The sequence below is a fragment of the Neovison vison genome, chromosome X (genome assembly GCF_020171115.1).
Source record: "Neovison vison isolate M4711 chromosome X, ASM_NN_V1, whole genome shotgun sequence".
Taxonomy (NCBI): Eukaryota; Metazoa; Chordata; class Mammalia; order Carnivora; family Mustelidae; genus Neogale; species Neogale vison.
The window spans coordinates 7360743-7381425 of NC_058105.1; the positions used below are offsets into that span (position 1 = coordinate 7360743).

Below are 20683 nucleotides of genomic sequence, written 5' to 3' on the forward strand. Positions count from 1 at the left end.
AGGCATGCAGGATGACTGGTGGGTCAGGGGGTTGGGAATGGGCAGCCGTAAGATATGCGCGTCCAGCTCCTTCAGAACGCAGATTCAGCTCCGGCATTTTCAAACCACCTCGCGCCAGTCACCGCAAAACTCAAAAACCAAACAACAACAAAAATCCCAAACAAACTCTTGGGCACGCGCTAGTCCAAGAGAAACGCAGATTTCGCATTTTTGCAGAGAGGAAGAGGAGGACCTACTGGGTGCCTAAAGGCGCGGATTTGTGCCCTGCCCCCGGCGGCCAGATTCCCCTCCCAGCACCCCCCCAACCCCGCCCTGCCGCCCTCACTCGCCCCCCACCCCAACCACCGCCGCGCGAGGCCCGGCACCGCCCCTACCACTGTCTGAAGCTGGCCAGGGTAGGACTGCAGAGGCCTGAAGGGGCGGGGGGCCTCGGGGAGCGCAGGCTGCGGGCGGAGGCAGCCCCGCGCGCCTTTTTGTGCGGCTCCCGGCCCCTGCTGGATTGGTTGGGTCAGCGCGGCCGTCGGAGTGGGCGGAGCCAGCCGGGCGCTGGGCTGGGAGTCCAGTCGCCGGCAGGAGCGGTCGCAGACGGAGCGCACTTGGCGGCTGCCGGGCGCGCTCTGGGGCCGCTGCGTCGGGCAGAGCTGCTGGGGGGCTGCTCCTCCTGGGCTCTGGGCTCTGGGCTCTGGGCTCCAGCTCGGCTCCCGCGTTCCCTGCTTCCCATACCCTCGCCAGTGGCTCTTTAGAGACTCCCAGCGACCCCCCAGCTCCCTCTCGCCCCGCACTCTGCCTCCATCCCATCCCTTTCCCCCTGCCGTCTCTCGCGCCTTCCAGCCCGGAGCTGTGTGGCCATGGGCATCAGAGGGATGCTGCGAGCCGCCGTGCTCCTGCTACTCATCAGGACCTGGCTCGCGGAGGGCCACGACCCCAGTCCTACCCCAGAATTCCACTTCGAGCTCTCCCCTACGGTGCCCGAAGTCGTCCTGAGCCTCTTCAACTGGTAAGCGGGTACCGCCAGCCTGGGCATGGCGGCGACGGGGACGCGCGGGCGGCCTCGGGCCTCTTGGACGGAGCGGGCTGGGGTCACTTGAACCCGGTTTGCTGAGCCCTGGCGCTTGGGTCCTGCCTGCCGGTCCCTGGAGGGGGACGGGGTGGGAGTGGGGGTGGCCGATCGAAATAGAGCTCTGTGCTAAAGCCCACCTGTTAGCGCGGCGCCTCATAGAGCCCCGCATGTACCCAAACTGCAGTCCCGGGCGTGGGGGGAGGACGGTGCCCTGGGCACGTTTTCCCGGTCATACCCATTGGCACCTGCGGGGTTGGGGTGGTAGTGGCACAGGGTGATGCACAAGTCACAAAACACAGAGTATAGAGACACCTGTTTGAGTCAGGATTTTAGTCTGTTCCCCGAAGCGCGTGCGTATGTTTGCGTGTGTGTTGAGCGGTGAGAGACCTTTTCGAACGCCGCAGACAGAAATTATGGACTCGACCTCGTCGGAGCCCAGACAGTGCGATCAGTGGCTGCATAACCCAACGGCTGTGTGGCCTGAGATGGTGTGCTTTTGTACTTACTCCTGTGAAAACATTTGAAGATTCAGTGGTTCTTTTCTGTGTTTGATTTCAAGTTTGGATCTGCAAATATCTGAAGAGATGTTAAACAAACGGTCAGACTTTACATGTAGATCATACAAAAATGTGTATTTGCAGGAGCTCCTGATCCTGAGGGCTGTCATATAGCTATTGAGTGGTACTAAACAGGCGGGAATGTGTTGTTTTAATTCGAGAATAATACATGGGTACACTTTGGAATGATGCAAAATAAAATTTTGTCATTAAAGATGGTTAGAAATAATTTTTAAATGACAAACCAGAAATGAACATGTAATCTGGAAAAAGAGGGGGGGTATAGTCTGGCAAGGTTCCAGCAGACAGCCCTGCAATGTCCTCCACCCGACATACCAGACTGCGCTAGTGAACTAACGCGCTCTCTCTCTCTCTCTCTCTCTCTCTCACACACACACACACACACACTCACTGTGATTTGGAGGGACTGATGTTCATTCCCTGGTCAATGCCTCAAAGATCCTAAGAGTCATAGTGAAGCCCATGGCCTGTTCTCATTCGCAAACCCCTTTTGGAGAAAAGAGCCCCACTGAATGTCTAGGTGAATTGGATGAGCTTCAGAGAATTCTAGAAAGGCCAGCTCTCTGCAGGGCTGAGCTGTGTGCACTTACATTACATGGGCTCACTCAAAACACGTCTAGGCTGGAAGCATACGCTTAGCCAGAGAGAAGTTTGTTCCCAGAATACATGTCTTTTTGAGGGCAGCCCTTGGGCTCCAAAAATCTAAAATGGTTTGATTGGGTGGGGGGTCTTTAATCTCTGCTACATGGGCAAGGCTCTTTCTGCTGCATGTGCCCTTTGTCAAGTCTTAAAAAGCAGAGTTGTATAAACACAAGATTTACATAGACGTGAGAACAAAATGCCCAGTCCTAGCTTATGTAGGGAAACGTACCTGAGCTGGAGAATGTAAATTGGCTGCCTCAGCTTGGAGCGGGAGAACACTGAGGGTGGAAGGTGACCTTTCCTGAGGCCATCGGGTGCCCCTCAAGGACCCCCAGCAACCTGGAAAGCCACATCCAGGCTGATGGCAAGATGGAGCTTCTTAAGGGGTTGAAGTGACACATTTATCTCAGGCCTTGAACCTGCCCACTCCCTCCCCTCTCCACTTCCCCTACAGTCTCCCCTCCTCATGCCCCCCCTCCCCAATCCTGCCTGGTAACAAGTATCCAGTCTTTGTGCCCCATTCTCTGGATAAAAGCGGAAGGGGGGAGGGGAAAAAGAGTGCGTCACGCCGCGCTTCTGGCTGACTCATTGTAGGGAGGGAGAGGAGCAGGGAGAGACGGGTACAGGGACGTACATGGATGTACATGTATGACTGCATATGTCGGCGTGTGTGCAGGAGGAAAGAAGCCTCCAGCACGTTGACACCTGGGTTGTTCTTTGTTGTTTGCTCCCTGAGAAGGAATGTGGCATTTACTGATGACTTCTCTGTTTCAGCAAAAATTGTGCCAATGAAGCTGTGGTTCACAAGATTTTGGACAGGGTGCTGTCGAAATACGATGTCCGTCTGAGGCCAAATTTTGGAGGTAAGCCGCATCGAGATACTAGAATCCTTTGTGCCAGGTGGAATAGAGCTGAGACAGATGCAAGGAGTGTCTCGCCTCACTCGGGATGCTGACCAGTGGCACTCGCCAGACTCAATACTTTTCCTCTACGGGCCCCGCCTTCCTACCTCTGTGGAAAAGCTGCCTCAGAGCACTTCCATGCTTCCAACCTGCAGGCCTTTTGCACTGTCCCCAGCAATTTCCCACTTCTCTGCCTTCTCTTGCAAGGGGCCTTTAGGCTCCCTCCCTTAGAACAGCCTGAAGTGCACTCCTCAGCGTGGCTGGAGAAGCAGTAACCCAGGATGGGCTCAAGATCTCCCACTCCATCTATGCTGGGGGGTGGCGGGACACATTCGGCTACTCGATCACACCTTCTTTGCACCTTGGACACTTGCAAACTGATTAGCTTGTTCAGCTCTGTTCAAAACTAACGGCATGGGCTTCTCCGTCCAGTTTACTTTTCCCTCTGGCGTCCTGGGCACTTCCACCTCTGCCACCCCTTCCCAAAGCCTCCAGCTCCCACCAAGTTCAGTTCATTTAACACACTGCAGCAGTGTGATCTTTATAAATCCAGCCTGATCCCCTCACGAACTTTTGATGGCATTATTGAACTGCCAAGTATAATCCAAACTCCTTAGCCCAGCACTCAGACCTCAAGCACAGAGATGAGAAATGACAAGGACACTGACACAGGGAGCCCATCTGGGCTCAGTCACACAGCGTTAAGGGACAGGCAGTCTGCTCCAACCCCACAGAACAGGAGTAGCATTCTTTGGCCCAGGGGCCACCCACCCGGGAAACCTAGACCAAGGACAGACAAAAGGAAGGGAGGGTGTACTAAGTAGAAGTTAGTCACATTTCAGCTCAAAGGAAAAGGAAACAGAGAAAGAACTGAAAGTCAGAGTGGCTAAGTTGGAGAAAGCACTCCACTTCCTGCTGGTGGTGGAACTGGACACTGACTCTAAAGGGTTAACGAATGCTCTTTGTTAATGAATTCACATTTGTACATATGAATAGAGGTCTTCGGAATGCCCTCAGCCAGTGAGCTCTACAGCGCAGCCCACCAGTGTGGGGTGCTGTGATGTGTCTGGAGAGGCCCCTGGAAAACCAAAGCCCCAGGCTTTGGAAGTGGGACACTTAACTGGTGTTGCCTTTGCTGTGCCGCTCCCTCTGAGAGGAGCTCTCTCCGGGATCCAAGGTGAGTGGGCGCTGGGCATCAGGGAGCTGGAGCAGAGAGGCCAGAAGGAAGGCTCTTTCAGTGGGGGGATTCAGAGGCTAGGGCACACACTGGTTTTGGAACTGTCGCACCAAGCGCTGGTGGCTGTCAAGGGAGTAGCTACTCTACTTTCTCGTTTCCTCATTTTCACCTTTCGCAACAAAGGCTGACCAACGGCCATTCAAGTACACCTAGCACACCCTTCCCACTGCTTCAGGGGCCAGGGGGAGGGAGCAGAGGCAAGGACCTGCCGCTGGGGATTATCAGGCGGGGCTGGTCCAGGGCATCTCCAAGGCACCGCACCACCATCTTCGGAGCTAACTGAGATTTGTTTGCACCTGATGCCTAATCTCCTAAAGGTGGGAGAGCAAGGCCAGTGCAGGACCTTCTAGCATTTAGAGAGAAGAAGACACTACGTGCTCTGTCTAGAACTGTCCTCTGGCTGGGCGGTGGGGAGGGGCATGGAATGCCAATCAATGGGACACTGGGTCAGGGGTTACAGTGTTGTGGTAACCCAGGACTCCCTCAATGCCTCCCACTGGACACAGAATCAAATTCCTCTCTGTCTGAAGTGAAATAGAGATTCAAGTACACACACACACACACACACACACAGAGAGAGAGAGAGAGAGAGAGGCTTCTCCTAACTGTGGTCAGTTTGGGTGGGTCAGTAATGAGGCTATGGGAGCCTTATTGCTCCTTGAGAGCAGGAGGAGGAAGAGCCAGCTGCTTCTTTCTGGGCAAGAGAAGTGGGATTCAACAGTGTTGCCAAAGGCAGTTCCTTGAGGACCTCACCTAGTTCAGCACGTGGCACGGCACAGGTGTCGAGTGAAGGGGCGAGTGGGACAGCCTCATCAGTCCTTCATTTATCTCTTCCTCCTCTGGTACTCTAATGGCTGCCAAGGAGGAAAGGACTTGTTGTAGCAAAATTTCTAAGAGGGAAGAAGTGGTTAACCCCTTTCTGCCTTCCTGAGCCCATCAGGAGGGATAACAATGGGATGTAAGACGGATGCCATCACCCCAGATATAGCATTTAGACAACTTACCTGGAGATTTCTTGTTCCCTTCCATAGGATCCCTTGGCTAAACTTTCACAAGGTGCCCCCACTAGATTGGTAAATTGGAAAATAGTCCCAGGTCTCCTTCCTCCGGGCTACATTCCCAGGCCAGGACTCATGGCTTGGTGAGGGAAAAGGGGGCTGCATTTCAGCTCCCACATACTCCTTCCACTGAGGGCCCTTGGACAAGGCTATGTCCTGGCCCTTTAGGGTTTGGGTCCCCCAGGACTCCACTGTGCCTGAGTAGCACAGTCTGACCCAAGAGTGAGGCGGGGGCAGGGATGGCTTCATGGCCCCTCTAGGGCTTGTCGCCTGCTTAACACACTTTCTACCCTCTAAAGGCTATGATAAAGAACTACATTTCTAGAAACCTCTATCACTACACCATTGCCAGAATCATTCACAGTAGCCTGAAGTGCTAGAGGAGAGGCACATTTACATTGCAGCGGCCATTCAGATGCTGATCCCGATCACTTGTCTCTGCTTGAAACCCTGGGATAGGAGAATGCTCTTCCGTCTTCACAGCTCCACTTCCGGACTGCAGGGAAGCCAGCAGGCTAAAACTGCAAGGGTCACGCATGTTCCCATAGCAGCGCTGTGGCGTAGTCCATACAGCAGGATGTCTTACCTGTGGGGCTAGGGGAAGACAGCTTTCAGCCAATAGGAAACAACAAAAAAGTGTTTTTCCACAGCACCTTATAGTTTACTACATATCTTCACATCCATTATTACATTTGAGAGGGCAGTGCTGACACCTAGGACCGAAAAAGAAAGCCAGGAGACAGAAAAACACTCAAGACAGACATACATTCAGTGACACTCACATGTTAACATACACAGACACCCTCACACGTGTACTCACAGGAACCAACTCACAAGTTCGTTCGCTTACAAATTCAGTATACACACTTACCTGCACTCACATTTATACATGCTCACACATCTATGTACGTACGAACATGCGTACGCATGCACATACACGCGTGAACGTGTTCTCGCAGACACACTCAAAAATGTGTTCACGCACAGGGGCGCCCGGGTGGCTGGGGCAGCTAAGGGTCTGACTTCCGCTCAGGTCAGGATCTTACGGGTCCTGGGATCAGGCTTCCTGCTCAGCGGGGAGTCTGCTTGTCCCTCTGCCCCACCCCACTACACCTGCTCTCTCTCGCAAATAAATAAATGAAATCTTTTAACATGTTCACATGCTTCTGCTCCCACATTCACTTATACTCACACACAGACATGCTCACATATGCAAGCACACTGCCAGGCTCGCTCACATACATACAAACATCCACACACGTGCTTGGATGTCCACACACATGAACATACATATTAACATGTTCACACATTCACTCATCCATATAAATTACTCATATTCACCCACGTGCCTGAAAATGCTGATCTCACTGTGCACGTGACTGCGTGCAAACAGGCTAGTGCTGTTTACGTACGAGCTCACGTCGGAGCTTGCTCACACAAGCACGTCCACCTGTTTAGCAGTTCACAGAAACATGCCCACGCATGAACCGGCTCACACATGAACACACGTCCACATCCCCGTGCACAAACACACTCACACATGAACATGCTCACGTCTTCCCTCATACCTGCACAGGACACATTAACATACATGAATACGCTCGTGGATTCACTTGTACCTTGGCATGGTCACACATTCAGTTACACACAAACACACCCTTGTACACTCATATTTAATCACACACAAACATGCTCACACATCCATTCAAGCACAGAAAGGTGCTCACACCTTTGTTTCAGGTGTACAAATACACTCCGACACCCACATATGTACGTGTGGTGAATGTGAGTATGTAAGCATGATCACTAATCACATTTCTAACTTGCATACATACAAGTAGGGCCACACACACAGACTTTCACGTATTCACATAATGAACGTGCTCACTGACACTGACCGTAAGTCACATGCTCACACTTTCACTTGTGTTCCCAGACATTCACTCACACACTTTCATTTACACATTCCCTCAGCCATGCACTTAACATGCTCACACACAGACTTACACATGAATATGCTCATACACATGGACACACAGACACATCCACTCAGTACACAAACATACATACACTCATGTAAAAGCATCTTCAACGCACAAACATGAAAGTGCATTCACTCGCATGTGGACATGCTTACAAGTACATGCACAGGGAAACAGGAAATACATTTACTCCCACACAAACATGCTCACATACATGAAACACCAGTTCACTCACACACATGTGAATATACTCATGTTCACATGCTCACATACAAATTTGCTCACACACACAAACTCACAAGTACATACATGCTCACACATTCACTTGCACATGAACACATTCATACACTCTCTTCCACACACCAACCTGCCTACATGCTTCCCTGTGCTTACACATTTACTCATATGCAAACCCAAAAGCATGCTTATGCATTCACTCACGTATGAACACACAAATTCACTTCTATGCACGGACATGCTCAGACATTCCCGTGCGCATTAACAAGCTTACATACACTCACACACTCACAAATTCACTCACTCAAAGTTGCACACGAACACACATGTCCATTTGCATCTGAACACACATTCACTCCCACACAACATGCCGACATGCCTGAACGTGCTCACACATTTGCTCCCACGCAACACAAGCACCCAGACGTGCTCATGCATTCTCATACACAGACATACCTACTCTCATGGACACACGGACATATTCACCTGCACGTGAACACAATCACACATTCACTTGTGCATGTGAATGTACTCATATACACTCGTGTACACAACATACACATTCATTCACACAAAGACGCAGACTAGCTCACAGACGGACATACTCACATGCCCTCACGCGAGTATGCTCCTGCACAAATATTGGCTCTTGTTTTTGAGCTCATCCCTCTTGAGTTTTTAATCACAAAATCATTTAGAAAAAGAGTGCTTCATCCCCTTGTTTTCTCTTTATTTCACCCGGACCCCTTCCTCTCATCATATCATGGGCCACGCCCTGCTCTGAGCGGTCGGCCCGCAGTTACCATGAGATCAGTGCTGTCCTTATTCCGATTTTACCCATGAGGCAACTTGGGCTCAGTCAGGTTAGGTAACTTCTGTAGTGTTTATTTAAATTCCAGTTAGCTAATGTACACTGTCCTAAGAGTTCCAGGTGTACAATGAACTGATTGAACAACTCCATACATCACCCGGCTCTAATCACAAGTGCTCTCCTTAATCCCCATCGCCTGTCTTCCCCATCCCCCACCCCTTGCCTCTGGTGACCGTCAGTTCGTTCTCTAGAGTTACGAGTGTTTCTTGGTTTGCCTCTCTTCCCTACCCCGTCCACTTTCGTTGTTTTGCTTCTTAAATTCCACATATGAATGAAATCCTGTGGTATTTGTCTTTCTCTGACTTATTCTGGTTAGCGGAATCCCTCTAGTTCCATCCACGTCATTGCAAATGGCAAGAGTTCATTCTTGTTCGTGGCTGAATAATATCCCATCACATCTTCTGCATCCATTCATCAGTCGATAGGCACTTGGGCTGGTCCCGTGGTTTGGCTACTATAGATTATGCTGCCAAATAAATATCAATATCAAGGTGCATGTGCCCTTCAAATTAGTATTTTTGTATTTTGGGTAAATATGGAGTAGTGCCATTACTGGATCATGGGGTAGCTCTATCTGTAACCTTCTGAGGAACGTCGGCCATTCTGGAAAACACTATGGAGGCTAGGTAACTTACTCAAGGTCACACAGCTAGTAAGTGTCAAAATGGGGTCCAAACCCAGGCAGTCTGGCTCCTGAGGCCGTACTTTATCATACCCTGCATGTAATAGTGTCTTCCTGTGTTGCAGGTGCCCCTGTGCCCGTGGGAATATCTATGTATGTCTCCAGTATTGAGCAGATCTCGGAAATGACTATGGTAAGTACGCCAGCTTCAGCCATGGGCCTGGGAGCAGGGAACATGTGGCAAGGAGCAGACCCACAAGCCAACTCCAACTGTCCTGACTTGCAACAGAGCCACATAAATGAACTTAGTAGGTTTTGGAAACTACAGCCACATGCAACAAAAAAAAAAAATAAATCAATCCAAATGAGTGATAAACCTAAAGTTTAGAGGCTTATGAAGGTTTTAAAAAAGAATATAGAACACTGCCTTTGTGCCTTTGTGGTAAGACTTCTTTAAAAAGTCGTAGAAAACAGAAGCCATAAAAATAAATAATTTCAACTTTATTAAAATTCTCTATGGGGGCACTTGGGTGGTTCAGTCGGTTAAATATCTGCCTTCGGTTCAGGTCATGACCTCGGGGTCCTGGGATGGAGCCCCGCATCAGGCTCCCTGCTGAATCGGCTTCTCCCTCTCCCTCTGCCCCTCCCCACCTCTCTCTCTGTCTCTCTCCGTCTCTCTCTCCCTCTAATAAATAAATAAAATCTTTTTTAAAAATTCTGTCTAGCCAAAACTTCTAGAACCTCTGTTTAGCAGAACAGACAAATAAAACCAGTATAACAACTATAAAAGGGTAAGTCAGAGTGGACTGAGATACATGCAGTACAAAGAAGTGCCATTGAAAGTGTTTGTTTGTTGGTTTGTTTGTTTATCTATCAAAGAGAGAGAGAGAACACAAGCAGGGAGACCAGCAGGCAGAAGGAGAAGCGGACGCCCCGCTGAGCAGGAAGCCCGATGTCGGGCTCAATCCCAGGACCCTGGGATCATGACCTGAGCCAAAGGCAGACGCTTAACCCACTGAGCCACCCAGGCGCCCCAAGAAGAATATTTTTAAAACAATAGAAAAATGATTAGAGAATTTGAACAGGAGCTTCACTTTTGTGAAGAAAACCAAGTACCAGATGAATATGTGAAAGTGTGTTTGACTTTATTATTAATCACTGAAATGCAAAATAAGATCAGAGGAAGAATCCATTCTATACGTACCAAATGGGCAAAAGTCAAAAGTAAGACGGTAGCAGTGCTGGCCAGGCAAGAGCCCTGGGAACTCTCATTTTCCCTTGCTGAGGGGGTAAAGTGGAACTTTTATGTCATTATTTTTATTTCATGTTGACTCTGGTGTAATACATAATATATTCACATGAGAGAATGTTCTCTCCAGTGCGACTGAACAAATTTTAATTACAGACATCAACATGAAGGAATCTCACAAATAGAATTTTGAGTGAAAGAAACAAATTATGAATGCATACGTATGATTCCATTTGGAAGAAAAATTTATAAAAATAGGTCCAAGTAGGCAGTATGTTTCGTAGAAATACATACATAGACAATGAAGCTAACCAAAAGCAACAAAGCTATTCTCACTAAAATCTAAGATAATGGATACGGCTGGGAGGTAGGTGTGGAGAGTATGTTCTGGAAGAAACACATTGAAACTTGAAAGTTGTTGGTAATATTTCATTTCTTAACCCAGATTGTAATTGTATGAAGCTCAGTTTATTCTTCACATTTAACACTCTTACATGTCCCAGTACTCATCTATATTTGGGATGTGTTTTGTACACCTGCACGCACACACGCACACACACACTTTGAGGGTGGACAGCCACACAACCTCATTTACGACTGGGAGGTCCCTTTCTCTCCTCAGGACTATACGATCACAATGTTTTTTCATCAAACCTGGAAAGATCCACGTTTAGCATACCATGAGACCAACCTGAACTTGACCCTGGACTATCGGATGCTGGAGAAGTTGTGGGTCCCTGACTGCTACTTTCTAAATAGCAAGGATGCTTTTGTGCATGACATAACTGTGGAAAATCGCGTGTTTCAGCTTCACCCAGATGGAACAGTGCGGTATGGCATGCGGTGAGTTTTCCCCTGGCAGGCTTCCTTCTCCCCACGGAGTAGCCCATGAATGCACGTAAGGGACACACTAAGGAGCCCGTTGGTGTCTTGCAACTGCCCCCTCACTCAGCCTACCTAGCAGTCAAAGTGAAACCTTCGGGCTTTTCCACAGCCGTACATTCTGTCGGTATCTTTGTTTCTTTTCTCTTCCATGACGCGAGGGAGGGAGACAAATGAATGCCGAAGCCCACGCAGTGGTCATCGGTTGTTGGTCGTATCTGCATCAGGCCGGGACCCGGGGTGTGCCATGTATGTCTGTCGAGTAAGGCTCTGCACACACAGGAGGCACACGAGCAGGACATCCTCACTGGGTTATTTAGAGCCCAGCGTGTGGTCGCTGGGCTCCCCTCGCAGCATCATCTCTTACAAACTATCATTAAGACAAGCGTGAGAGAGAAGCGCAGCTCAGAAAATTGCTGCAAGAGGCAGTTGCACCAGGGCTCAGCCCCCATCTCTGAGTCTCTCTTTCTCTGGGGTGCTCCCGCTCCGTCCCTTGGTTTCTCTCTCCTTTCCCCGCGGTCCAAGGTGCTAGAGTGAAAAAAACAACAAAGCTGCATGGAGGATTCATGCAAGGACCACACACGCACGCACGCACGCACCCTACCCCGTGTACAAAACGGAAATGACCTCGAGGGTTGAAAGGTCTCCCTTCTGCCACTTCTGCGGCTCCTCCAAGGTCCTTCCTCAGATTCTTCTCGCAGACACACCACGTGGCAACTGGAAGCCCCCGCCCAACTCTCCACAGCCCGCCTTAGAGATGCGAATAGCTCCTACCCACTTCCACCTAGTGTCGTTCTGCACAGCCCCGGTGGCCCGCGTGCACAGAGACGAGAGCGCTGCGGAGCAGCCCCCACAGCCAGCGTCGGGCCTGAGGTCCAGCTCGCACCCGTGCCCGCACACCACGTACTCGCGCTCCACGTCGCCCCGGGCAGCTCAGCGGGTGCTCAGCGGACAGCCTTGCTCTTTCTTCAGCAACAAGGCCGCTTTCTGTCCCTCTGTCCAGTCTCCTCAAGGGCCCTTCCCATCCTGCTGACCTGAGGGTTCCTTTCAGACTTCTTGGGGTCTCTGTCACATACACATTCCCTCTCTCCGCCTACACAGCTGTGACCCAGCTTTCCTCTAGGAGGAAGGAAAGGAAGAGGAAAAAGAGGGAAAGAAAAACGTGAGGGAGGGAGGTAAGCAGTAAGCAGTTTGCAGTAAGCAGTTACTGCTAGCGTAAGCAGTTTGGGAACGTGTTAGGTGGGTCAGTACCTGGAGTATCTCCGTTTTCTCAGGAATGGCACCTTTCCCAGGCTTGACTCGCCTTTCCCTTCCTTTTGCTCTTCCTCTGCAGACTTACCACCACGGCAGCTTGTTCCCTGGATCTGCAAAAATTCCCTCTGGACAAGCAGACCTGCAAGCTGGAAGTGGAGAGCTGTACGTCTGTCTTCCAAGGCCCCTCCTTTTCTCCTGCAGAAACCAAAGGCAGAGTGGACAGTGACAGGGAGGGCATTATCTCCCCTACTTCCTCCCTCCGCATTCTCTCTCTCTTCAACAGATGAACAGACAGACAGAAGTATACACGTAGCATCTGGGAGAAGGTGGCCTTTCATGTGTGAATAGTCAGTCCCACGGAGAAATTACAGCTTGCTATTGGGAAACCATGTACAAGCTAGCGGATAGGAACACATCTGTTTGCTCTGTTTTCTTTCCTGGCCAAGAAACTCCAAAGGGAGAATTCCCTTGCCAAGTGCCCCCCTCCTTTGTGCTCAGACTCAGAAAACCTCAAAGGTGCCCCCAGAGTGCAGGCTCTGACCATCCCTTGGTTTCCACAGCCTGCGCTGCAGTGAAATCTGCGTCTGCCTGCTTTCTCAGACTGACTCTATTTCTTTCCCTCTCCCAGATGGCTACACGGTTGAAGACATTGTGTTATACTGGGAAGGTGATGGGAATGCCATCCAGGGGACTGAGCAGCTGCACATTCCTCAGTTCAGCTTCCTGGGCAAGACAATGTCCAGCAAAGAGATGGTTTTCTACACAGGTGGGTCTGATCTTCTCTCCCATTTCTTCTCTCTTGTACCCTGCAACACTCCTGGACATCTGTCTGCCTTTGACCTCTACACTCTCTGTTGCCTCCTCTCCTATTCCTTCTGGCTCTAGACACCTTCCAAAACCCCCTTCAAGTGAGAAAATGGGTATGGAAGCCCTTGGCCAACCTTGATGCTTTACGGGTGTAAAAGGTTCATGCTCTTCCTCTCTTGAGCCAGCCTCTCCCCCTCCCTCTGTTTGTCACTTAGAAATATTCCCTATATCTCCTATTTCAGAACTCCAGTTGACATGAAACAAGTGAAGAAGGAAGGAGGAGAAAACAAATCAGCCATGCCATATGGGCCTACAGACACTGTCACTGTCACTGGCCTTAAGGTGGCAAATAGGGTCAGATTGGCAGGCTGCCCAGGCTGGAATATTAGGGGCTTCCCCTCCTCCATCCGGTACTTCACCCTGAATATCCCCTCAGCCCTACAATGCTAACACCAGTGTGTCTCCTTGCCAGGTTCCTATGTGCGCCTGATACTGAGGTTCCTGGTCCAGAGGGAAATCACCAGCTACCTTGTGCAGATCTATTGGCCGACTGTTCTCACTACTGTTGTCTCTTGGATATCGTTTTGGATGAACTATGAATCTTCTGCAGCCAGGGTGACAGTTGGTAGGTCCTCTCCTCTTCCCAGGGGGGAACCTGGATCCTCTTGCTCAGGGAAAAGTCAGGAGTAAGAGAGTAATACTTGAGGGGGTATGGGACTGCACAAGCAGGGAAGCATTTGTCCAGGGGCTTAGCCCAGCAGAGAGACTGATATTACAGACAAGTGTGTGTGGGGGGAAGCCATCAGGGCTGGGATCTTGGTAGGTCAGAGCCAAAGCATTAGAGTGCATTATTTGCTGGATACGTGAATGGACAAGGCACAAATTTAGATCAGAAATGCAATATAGCAAACTTTGATTAAGCAACATATCAAAATGCCCATCAAAATGGCAGTAGGACTTCCAGAGAAGTCCTAACCCTCAATGAGTAATCTAGTGGAATGCTGGGAGAGATACTGTGAGATGCCGAAGGAGGAAATGACCCAGATCTTGTTGGCTAAAACTGCACCAGAAAAGTCTTGCTCAAACTGGGTTATCAAGACTTGTAGGAAGCAGAGGCATAAGACTTGTCATTCACTAAAACATGAAATTGCTATCAAAAGACACAGTGTGGGACACCTGGGTGGCTCAGTCATTAAGCATCTGCCTTTAGTTCAGGTCATGATCCCAGGGTCCTGGGATCGAGCCCCGCATCAGGCTCCCTGCTCAGCGGGAAGCCTGCTTCTCTCTCCCACTCCCCCTGCTTGTGTCCCCTCTCTCGCTGTGCCTCTGTCAAATGAATAAATAAAAATCTTTAATAAAAAAAAAAAGATACAGGGGCCCTAAAAGGGGACTGAGTCACAGCGTGCCTGGGGTAGGAGCTGTGGGGAAATAGGGGAGTTGCAGAGAGAGAGGAGGGGTGACTTGGAAAGACCTTGCAATTCGAGTTCAAGCAGTTAGAACGTCATGTCCAAGCAACGGGGAGAACCAGAGGTTTCAAATAGTACCAGGGTGGGGCCTACGGAATCAGCTCCCAAGTTTATCTGGTCCCAGTGGGCCCCACATCCAGGTCTGGTTTTTTCTTCACCATCTATGGGGCAGAGTCCTTTAGTAGCACATGTTGGACTAAACCTTTGATATTTGTGTAATATTTTAAGGGCTCACAGACCTTTCTGAGGGACATGATCTAAAAGAAAGCCTATGCGCTGGAGGGCAAAAGAGGCTGGAGGTGTAAGTCTCTGTGAAACCATGGCTGGAGACTTTGGACTTGATCCTAAGTGCAATGAGAAAAATCACAGAATCATCAAAGCACAGGCTGGGTGTAAAGCTGGGGAGAAAGAGCAAAGAGAGCACTTGAGCGAAGTCCCCAGGCCCAGAGAGCTGAAGGCCTTCGGCTGCGGGCTCTCCCAGCCCCAGAGAGGATGGCTGCCCCCTTCCTGTAGGATATGGGCCCAATGGCTTACCAAGAACTTCAGCCACCTGAGGGGGCTAACCCTGTGCCATGTTCTTTCTAGGTCTGACGTCGATGCTCATCCTGAACGCCATCAACTCTCATCTGCGGGATAAACTCCCCCAAGTGGCCTGTATTAAGGCCATCGACATCTATATGGTCGTATGCTTCTTCTTCGTGTTCCTGTCCTTGCTGGAGTATGTCTCCATCAACTACCTTTTCTACAGCCGAGGAGGATCCAGGCGCAACCAAAGGCGACACAGGAGGGCCCGAAGAGTCATAGCCCGCTACCGCTACCAGGAAGTGATGCTGCAGGTTTGGCTCTCTGACCAACAGTCAGCTTTCCCTGATTAGGGATCGGGCACCTTCTTAAGCCTGAGCTTAGCCCCTGACCCTTTCGCAGTTCGTAGTTCCCTTAATCCTCACATGGCACACACTCACACACACACACACACACGTCAGATAACAAAGAAATAGAACACTTTATCGTCACTCCTTTATAGGTCAAATCATTGTCGCAAGGTCACAAAGCAGTAAGTGGCAGAACTAGATCTTCCCAGACCCTTTGACTTCAAATCGAGTCCACTTCGCGTACTTTCAAGGGCTGGTGATGGAACAGAGGGAAGAGGAGCACAGGCAGGCTGAAAGGAAGAGAAAGACACCGGAGGAGCCGGCCTCCCCCTCCTTCCTTCGCTCTTTCAATTCCCAAAGCCATGCTGAGCCTTTTGTCGCTCGCGGGCAGTACATTACCTCCCGGCGGCACCCGCTTCCTTCACAGGGAGCCCGGCCCCCCCTGCCTGAGGAGGTTTGGCTCCTTGCACCACATAGCACTGCGGAGAGAGCAGCTGCCCCAGGGAGACACAGGCTGGGCAGCCCCCGCGGGTTTGTCTTACATGCTAACAGCCTCTTGGTCCTGTTCCTCAGCCCTTTGCACGCCGGAGATGCCGGGAAGAGATGATTCTGTCAGTGGAAAAGATCACCAGTCACATTGCGAGTGCTGACGAGGAAAGCCCTCTCCCTCTTCCTCCCTCCCCACCGCCGGTGCTTATTCATGTAGGATATGACCGTCCCGAAGTCAGAAGTCTGTCTACCATCTCCCTGAAGGGTGACCAGATTAGCATAGAAGACGAAAGTGGCTCTCTTTCCTCCAGACCAGTGCAGGACTGCCTGGCCAGCCTAGAAAGCCTCAGCTCTTTGATCTCCATCCCAGGGCAGGCCCCACTGGCCACCTCAGAAAGCCTTAGCTCCCTTTCTTCTCTCTCGGAGCAGGCCTGGACGGGCTCTAGGGAAAGCCTGAGTGATCGCCCCTCCACCTCAGAGCAGGCCCTGCACAGCTATGGCTTTCACTTTAGTGGTTCTGAGACTGATGACGGTGTTATTTGTCCTGAAATCCACAACCGTGCTGACGCCCATGGCCATGCTGATACTCGTGACCCAGAAGATCCCAAAGAGAACTTGAGCTCGGATGAGAGTCATGGCCATGGCCCTAGGGGGAGGCAGCTGCTTGTCTATGGCCACAGGTGTGTGCAGGAAGCAAGCTACAGCCTTGAGGAGATCCGTAGCAACCTCGAGGAGATCCGTAGCGACCTTGAGGAGATCCGTAGCTTGCCTGATGACATCAGAGTTGAGAGCGGCTACCTTGACCTTGAGAAGCAACTTAGGCGCAATCTTGATAGTACCTGGAGCCTTAATGTTGAGGGGTTCCCAGGCTTTGACCAAGACAAGGACAGTAACTCAGAGTCTGATGACAGTCGCCCCCCGAGTCCTAGGTGCTCCTTCAGCGAAGTGTTCTCCTCCAAGCTCTTTGACCCTGACTATGTCCCTCAGGTCGACAAGTGGTCCCGGATCCTCTTCCCTCTTGCCTTTGTGGTGTTCAACATTGTCTACTGGGCATATCATATCTATTAGTCCCATAGTGCCCCTTTCAAGGTTCCTCCTGATTCCATTTTGCCTTCTTTTCTTGGTTCACTTTATTTTGTGATTATTTGGACAGTTGAATCAGTTCCGCCCTTCTCTTTATAAACATGAGGTGGGAAGTAGTTGAAAAGGATGTGTTCTAGCTGGAAGGAAAGGGACTGAGGAGGAGCTGAAGGTATCGCAGCACACTGATTTTCCTTTTCTGCGAGAGGACTATCACCTTTTCAAAGACTCCTAACATCTGTGAAGCACAGAAAAGCCCCTGGAAATGCTTGGAGGACAAAGCCAGGATGGGAGACAGAGGAAGGATCCAAGCCTTATGCGTAAACATTTCTGGGAGTTTTTCTGCTCCCCTCCCCAGCCCCATGATGTGTTGAATTTCCTTTTACATTACTTTTTTTTCTTCTATTTTTCCCCTCCTAGGAATTGAGTCCTTGCTCACCCCCTGATTAAGGTTTCACCAGAGAAAGTCAAGCTAGGTTGAGCAGGGGTACACAGGGGGAGCACTAGCCATCGTGTGAAAGTGCAGGGGGCTGGCTCTAGGTGACTTGGGGATATCTGAAAGTGCCTCTTCCCCACTGAGTGAGATGTCAAAGTGAGAGATCATGTTTCCAGCAGGAGCTTGCAGGGGGTGATGAGGTCAAGTTGGAGATTCCCAGATTGAACTGGCATCTCTGGAGGGACTGGGACTTCTCTTGTCTATATTTCTGCTTGACGATGTTTGATATTACAGACTGGGGACTGGGGACGTCTGTCCAGGTCAGATGCTGACTTGTTCACTAGTCCCAGAGCAAACACTTGCTGAAAGAAGACTAGGGTCAGGAAATTCCAACTTGCTGTTTCACTCCCTGGTCTAGAACAGCAGACGAACAGTTGTTGTGAATCTCTGTATCTCTGTAGTAATCCTGTGTGTCTAGTGCGTAGCAGATGTCAACAAGCTCACCGACCCATCATATTGTCACGGCCTCACAGGAGCCCAGTGAGCCAGGGAAGGCAAAGCACGTTGTCCCCACTCTTCCGAGGGGAAAAGATGGAGCTTATGTCTCGTGCTTACAGATGGTCAGTGGTAGAGGTTAGGGTAGTAAGTGGCAGAGCCACGCCACTTGTTCTTCTTTCTCCTTATCCTCTTAACTCTCTCAACTGAAGTGCTCCCCTTTCTCCTCCCCTCTTTACAAACGGGGGCGCTCCATCAGGTTAGCTGCTCGGCACCAGACCTCATTCTATAGCACGCGGAACATCTCTGCAGGAAGTGGCCCATGACGGGCCAGTGAGTGTGAACCAAGCACATGAAACATGGGTACTGCCCAACCGGGGGGCCACCAAGGGAAATAGAAAGTAGCCTGCACTCCCTTTCCTAGCAGCTCCACCTCGTTAATGGAGGCCATGGGGGAACAAGACTTGCCGAGCACTCAGCCTGTGTTTCTCCTTCCTGCCTAGGCAGCCTCTCCCACAGCCCCTCAGACACCTACCCTTTTAACTGTGTGTCCGTGTTTGTGTTTCTGTGTATAGCTGAGTGCATGTGTGCGTCACAGTAATTCTGTATGTACATACACCCATTTGAGAAGCTGTACAGTTCTATGTATAGTAATGTAAATCTATATCGGTGTGTATAAAAGTGTATATATAACAACCCCTATGAAAGAGTATGTGTGCTTGTGTGGACGCACATGGGTATATGCTGTGTGTGTATGAGAGCATGATTCGAATGAGTGTGAAAGGAAAAACACCCAAAAGCATTTGGGGTATTTCCCGTTGGTGGCTCTTCTAGAACCATCCAAATTCCTTTGGCCTGTTCCCACATTAGTGGGGGGTGCGTATTTGGCCGGGCTGGTTAACTGACTGTTTCTTTCCAACTTCCTGTTCCAGGGAGCAGTGTCTCCCGGTCCCCATCCACCCCTCTCCTCCTCTCTCCACCCATCTGTGCTGTCTCCTGGACAGAAGACACAGGAGAAGTGAAGGTAGTCCCAGAAAGTGACAATTTTATGCTTTGAGATAGGAAGCGCTTGAACAGGGGATAAGCTGGGAGTGCAGAGCATGTTGCTTTGTCCTGAAACGACAGGTCTGAGGAACAAAGGCAGGGTTTGGGTGGGGGGAGCAGTGCCTTGAAGATGCATTAAGCACAGATATATGATGTAGATAATGGGTGGGGAAAGCTAAAGAACGGGAGAGGGACTTGTATATAGCCTTGAGAACTCAACCCCTTCTTGCAATCACATTGTAAGCCCGACACATGTCAGGGCTGAAGGCCGCCAGAAGCAGGTGGTTGATGTGAGGAAATTGCCCACGGTATCCACTGCAGCACTGGAAGCGGAGAGCTAAAGGTGCCTGGGAGAGGGCTGCAGGCATGGACAGTAGGGCTGGGCCCTTTGGGGGCCAGGAGCACTGTAGTAACCCATCCTGCATCTTGGGACGGCCTTGGATTTGGAGTCCATAGAAAGATAGTGTCAGAGGGGTGAGAGGATTGACCAAGGAGAGAGGTGCAAAGGAGCCCAAGGGGCTGACTACCTAGGTCAGCCCAGTTTGTCAGCTCTCTTCTTTTCTGTACACACAGCACACACATACAGCCTCCTGCACATACACACCCACAGACACCTACGCAGTCACACATACACATAAAGACATGTGGGCACTCACCCTCAGCACCAAACAGAGGTATACACAAACATGTACACACTCACAGCTACATATATATTCACATGCACAATCACACACGATCACCCTCGTATTCGTGTGCACGCACACGCACACACAAACGCGCCTAAAACAGCTAAAAATAAAAAAGTTGCCACTGGAGTATCTAAGATCTCTTTTTGGAAACCTCTCACAGAAAGATCCAGGTTGGGAGAAGAGAAATGACCCCACATCTGAGGCTCCCATCATGGCTATTGGAAGACTTGCTTCCTGGAGAAAAGCATTGGATGATTTATTGGGATTTGGGTTTCCAGAACCCTGGAGGGCCTTTGAGCCCTGTGGGCAATGAGCGGTTTATCTGGGGTGATGTCATACAGAGAGATTGGAGCCGTGGGGACTGCAAAGTCGGTTTGAAGATGTGTCTCACGGCAATGCACGGGAAGGCTTCAAGCCCAGAAGAGAGGCAGAGAGGCCAGTTGTAAATATCTCTGTAGATCCATGTAGCTAGATAAAAATATTTATACCTTAAAAAGAACAACTTGCCCTCAAGTGCTGCAATGAAAACAGTTGAACTCAACTGCAACTCACACTGTGTGAGGTTACGTGTCAAGGTGAGGTGGAGGTTTGGCAATGACAGCTTTGCAGAAATTTGAACCTTCTGAGTTTCTCATGGACTGGGTCATTTTAGCCTGAAAATTGCCAGATCTCCCCTTGTTGTGTTCCGTGTGTGTTCTGTCATCAGCGTCGTTGTTGACCCTATCCTCAGC

General features: G+C 50.3%; 1 protein-coding gene across 1 annotated transcript; it reads left to right on the forward strand.

Annotated features, from left to right (window-relative positions):
• Window positions 1-848: 848 nt before the first annotated feature.
• GABRQ (gamma-aminobutyric acid type A receptor subunit theta) lies at window positions 849-17276 on the forward strand. Its single transcript, XM_044235561.1, has 10 exons — window positions 849-997; window positions 3055-3143; window positions 9315-9382; window positions 11061-11281; window positions 12654-12736; window positions 13203-13340; window positions 13854-14006; window positions 15433-15683; window positions 16473-16929; window positions 16993-17276. The coding sequence occupies exons 1-10, from the start codon at window positions 849-851 to the stop codon at window positions 17274-17276; spliced, it is 1893 nt and encodes a 630-aa protein (XP_044091496.1).
• The last annotated feature ends 3407 nt before the right edge of the window (window positions 17277-20683 follow it).

What these genes read in the sequence shown, in the direction of transcription:
- GABRQ (XM_044235561.1), top strand. Translation starts at nt 849, where the DNA reads ATGGGCATCAGAGGGATGCTGCGAGCCGCCGTGCTCCTGCTACTCATC. An exon ending in CAAGCTGGAAGTGGAGAGCT is followed by an intron (nt 12,737 to 13,202) that starts GTACGTCTGTCT and finishes TCCCTCTCCCAG; the next exon opens with ATGGCTACACGGTTGAAGAC. An exon ending in ACCAGGAAGTGATGCTGCAG is followed by an intron (nt 15,684 to 16,472) that starts GTTTGGCTCTCT and finishes ATCTCCCTGAAG; the next exon opens with GGTGACCAGATTAGCATAGA.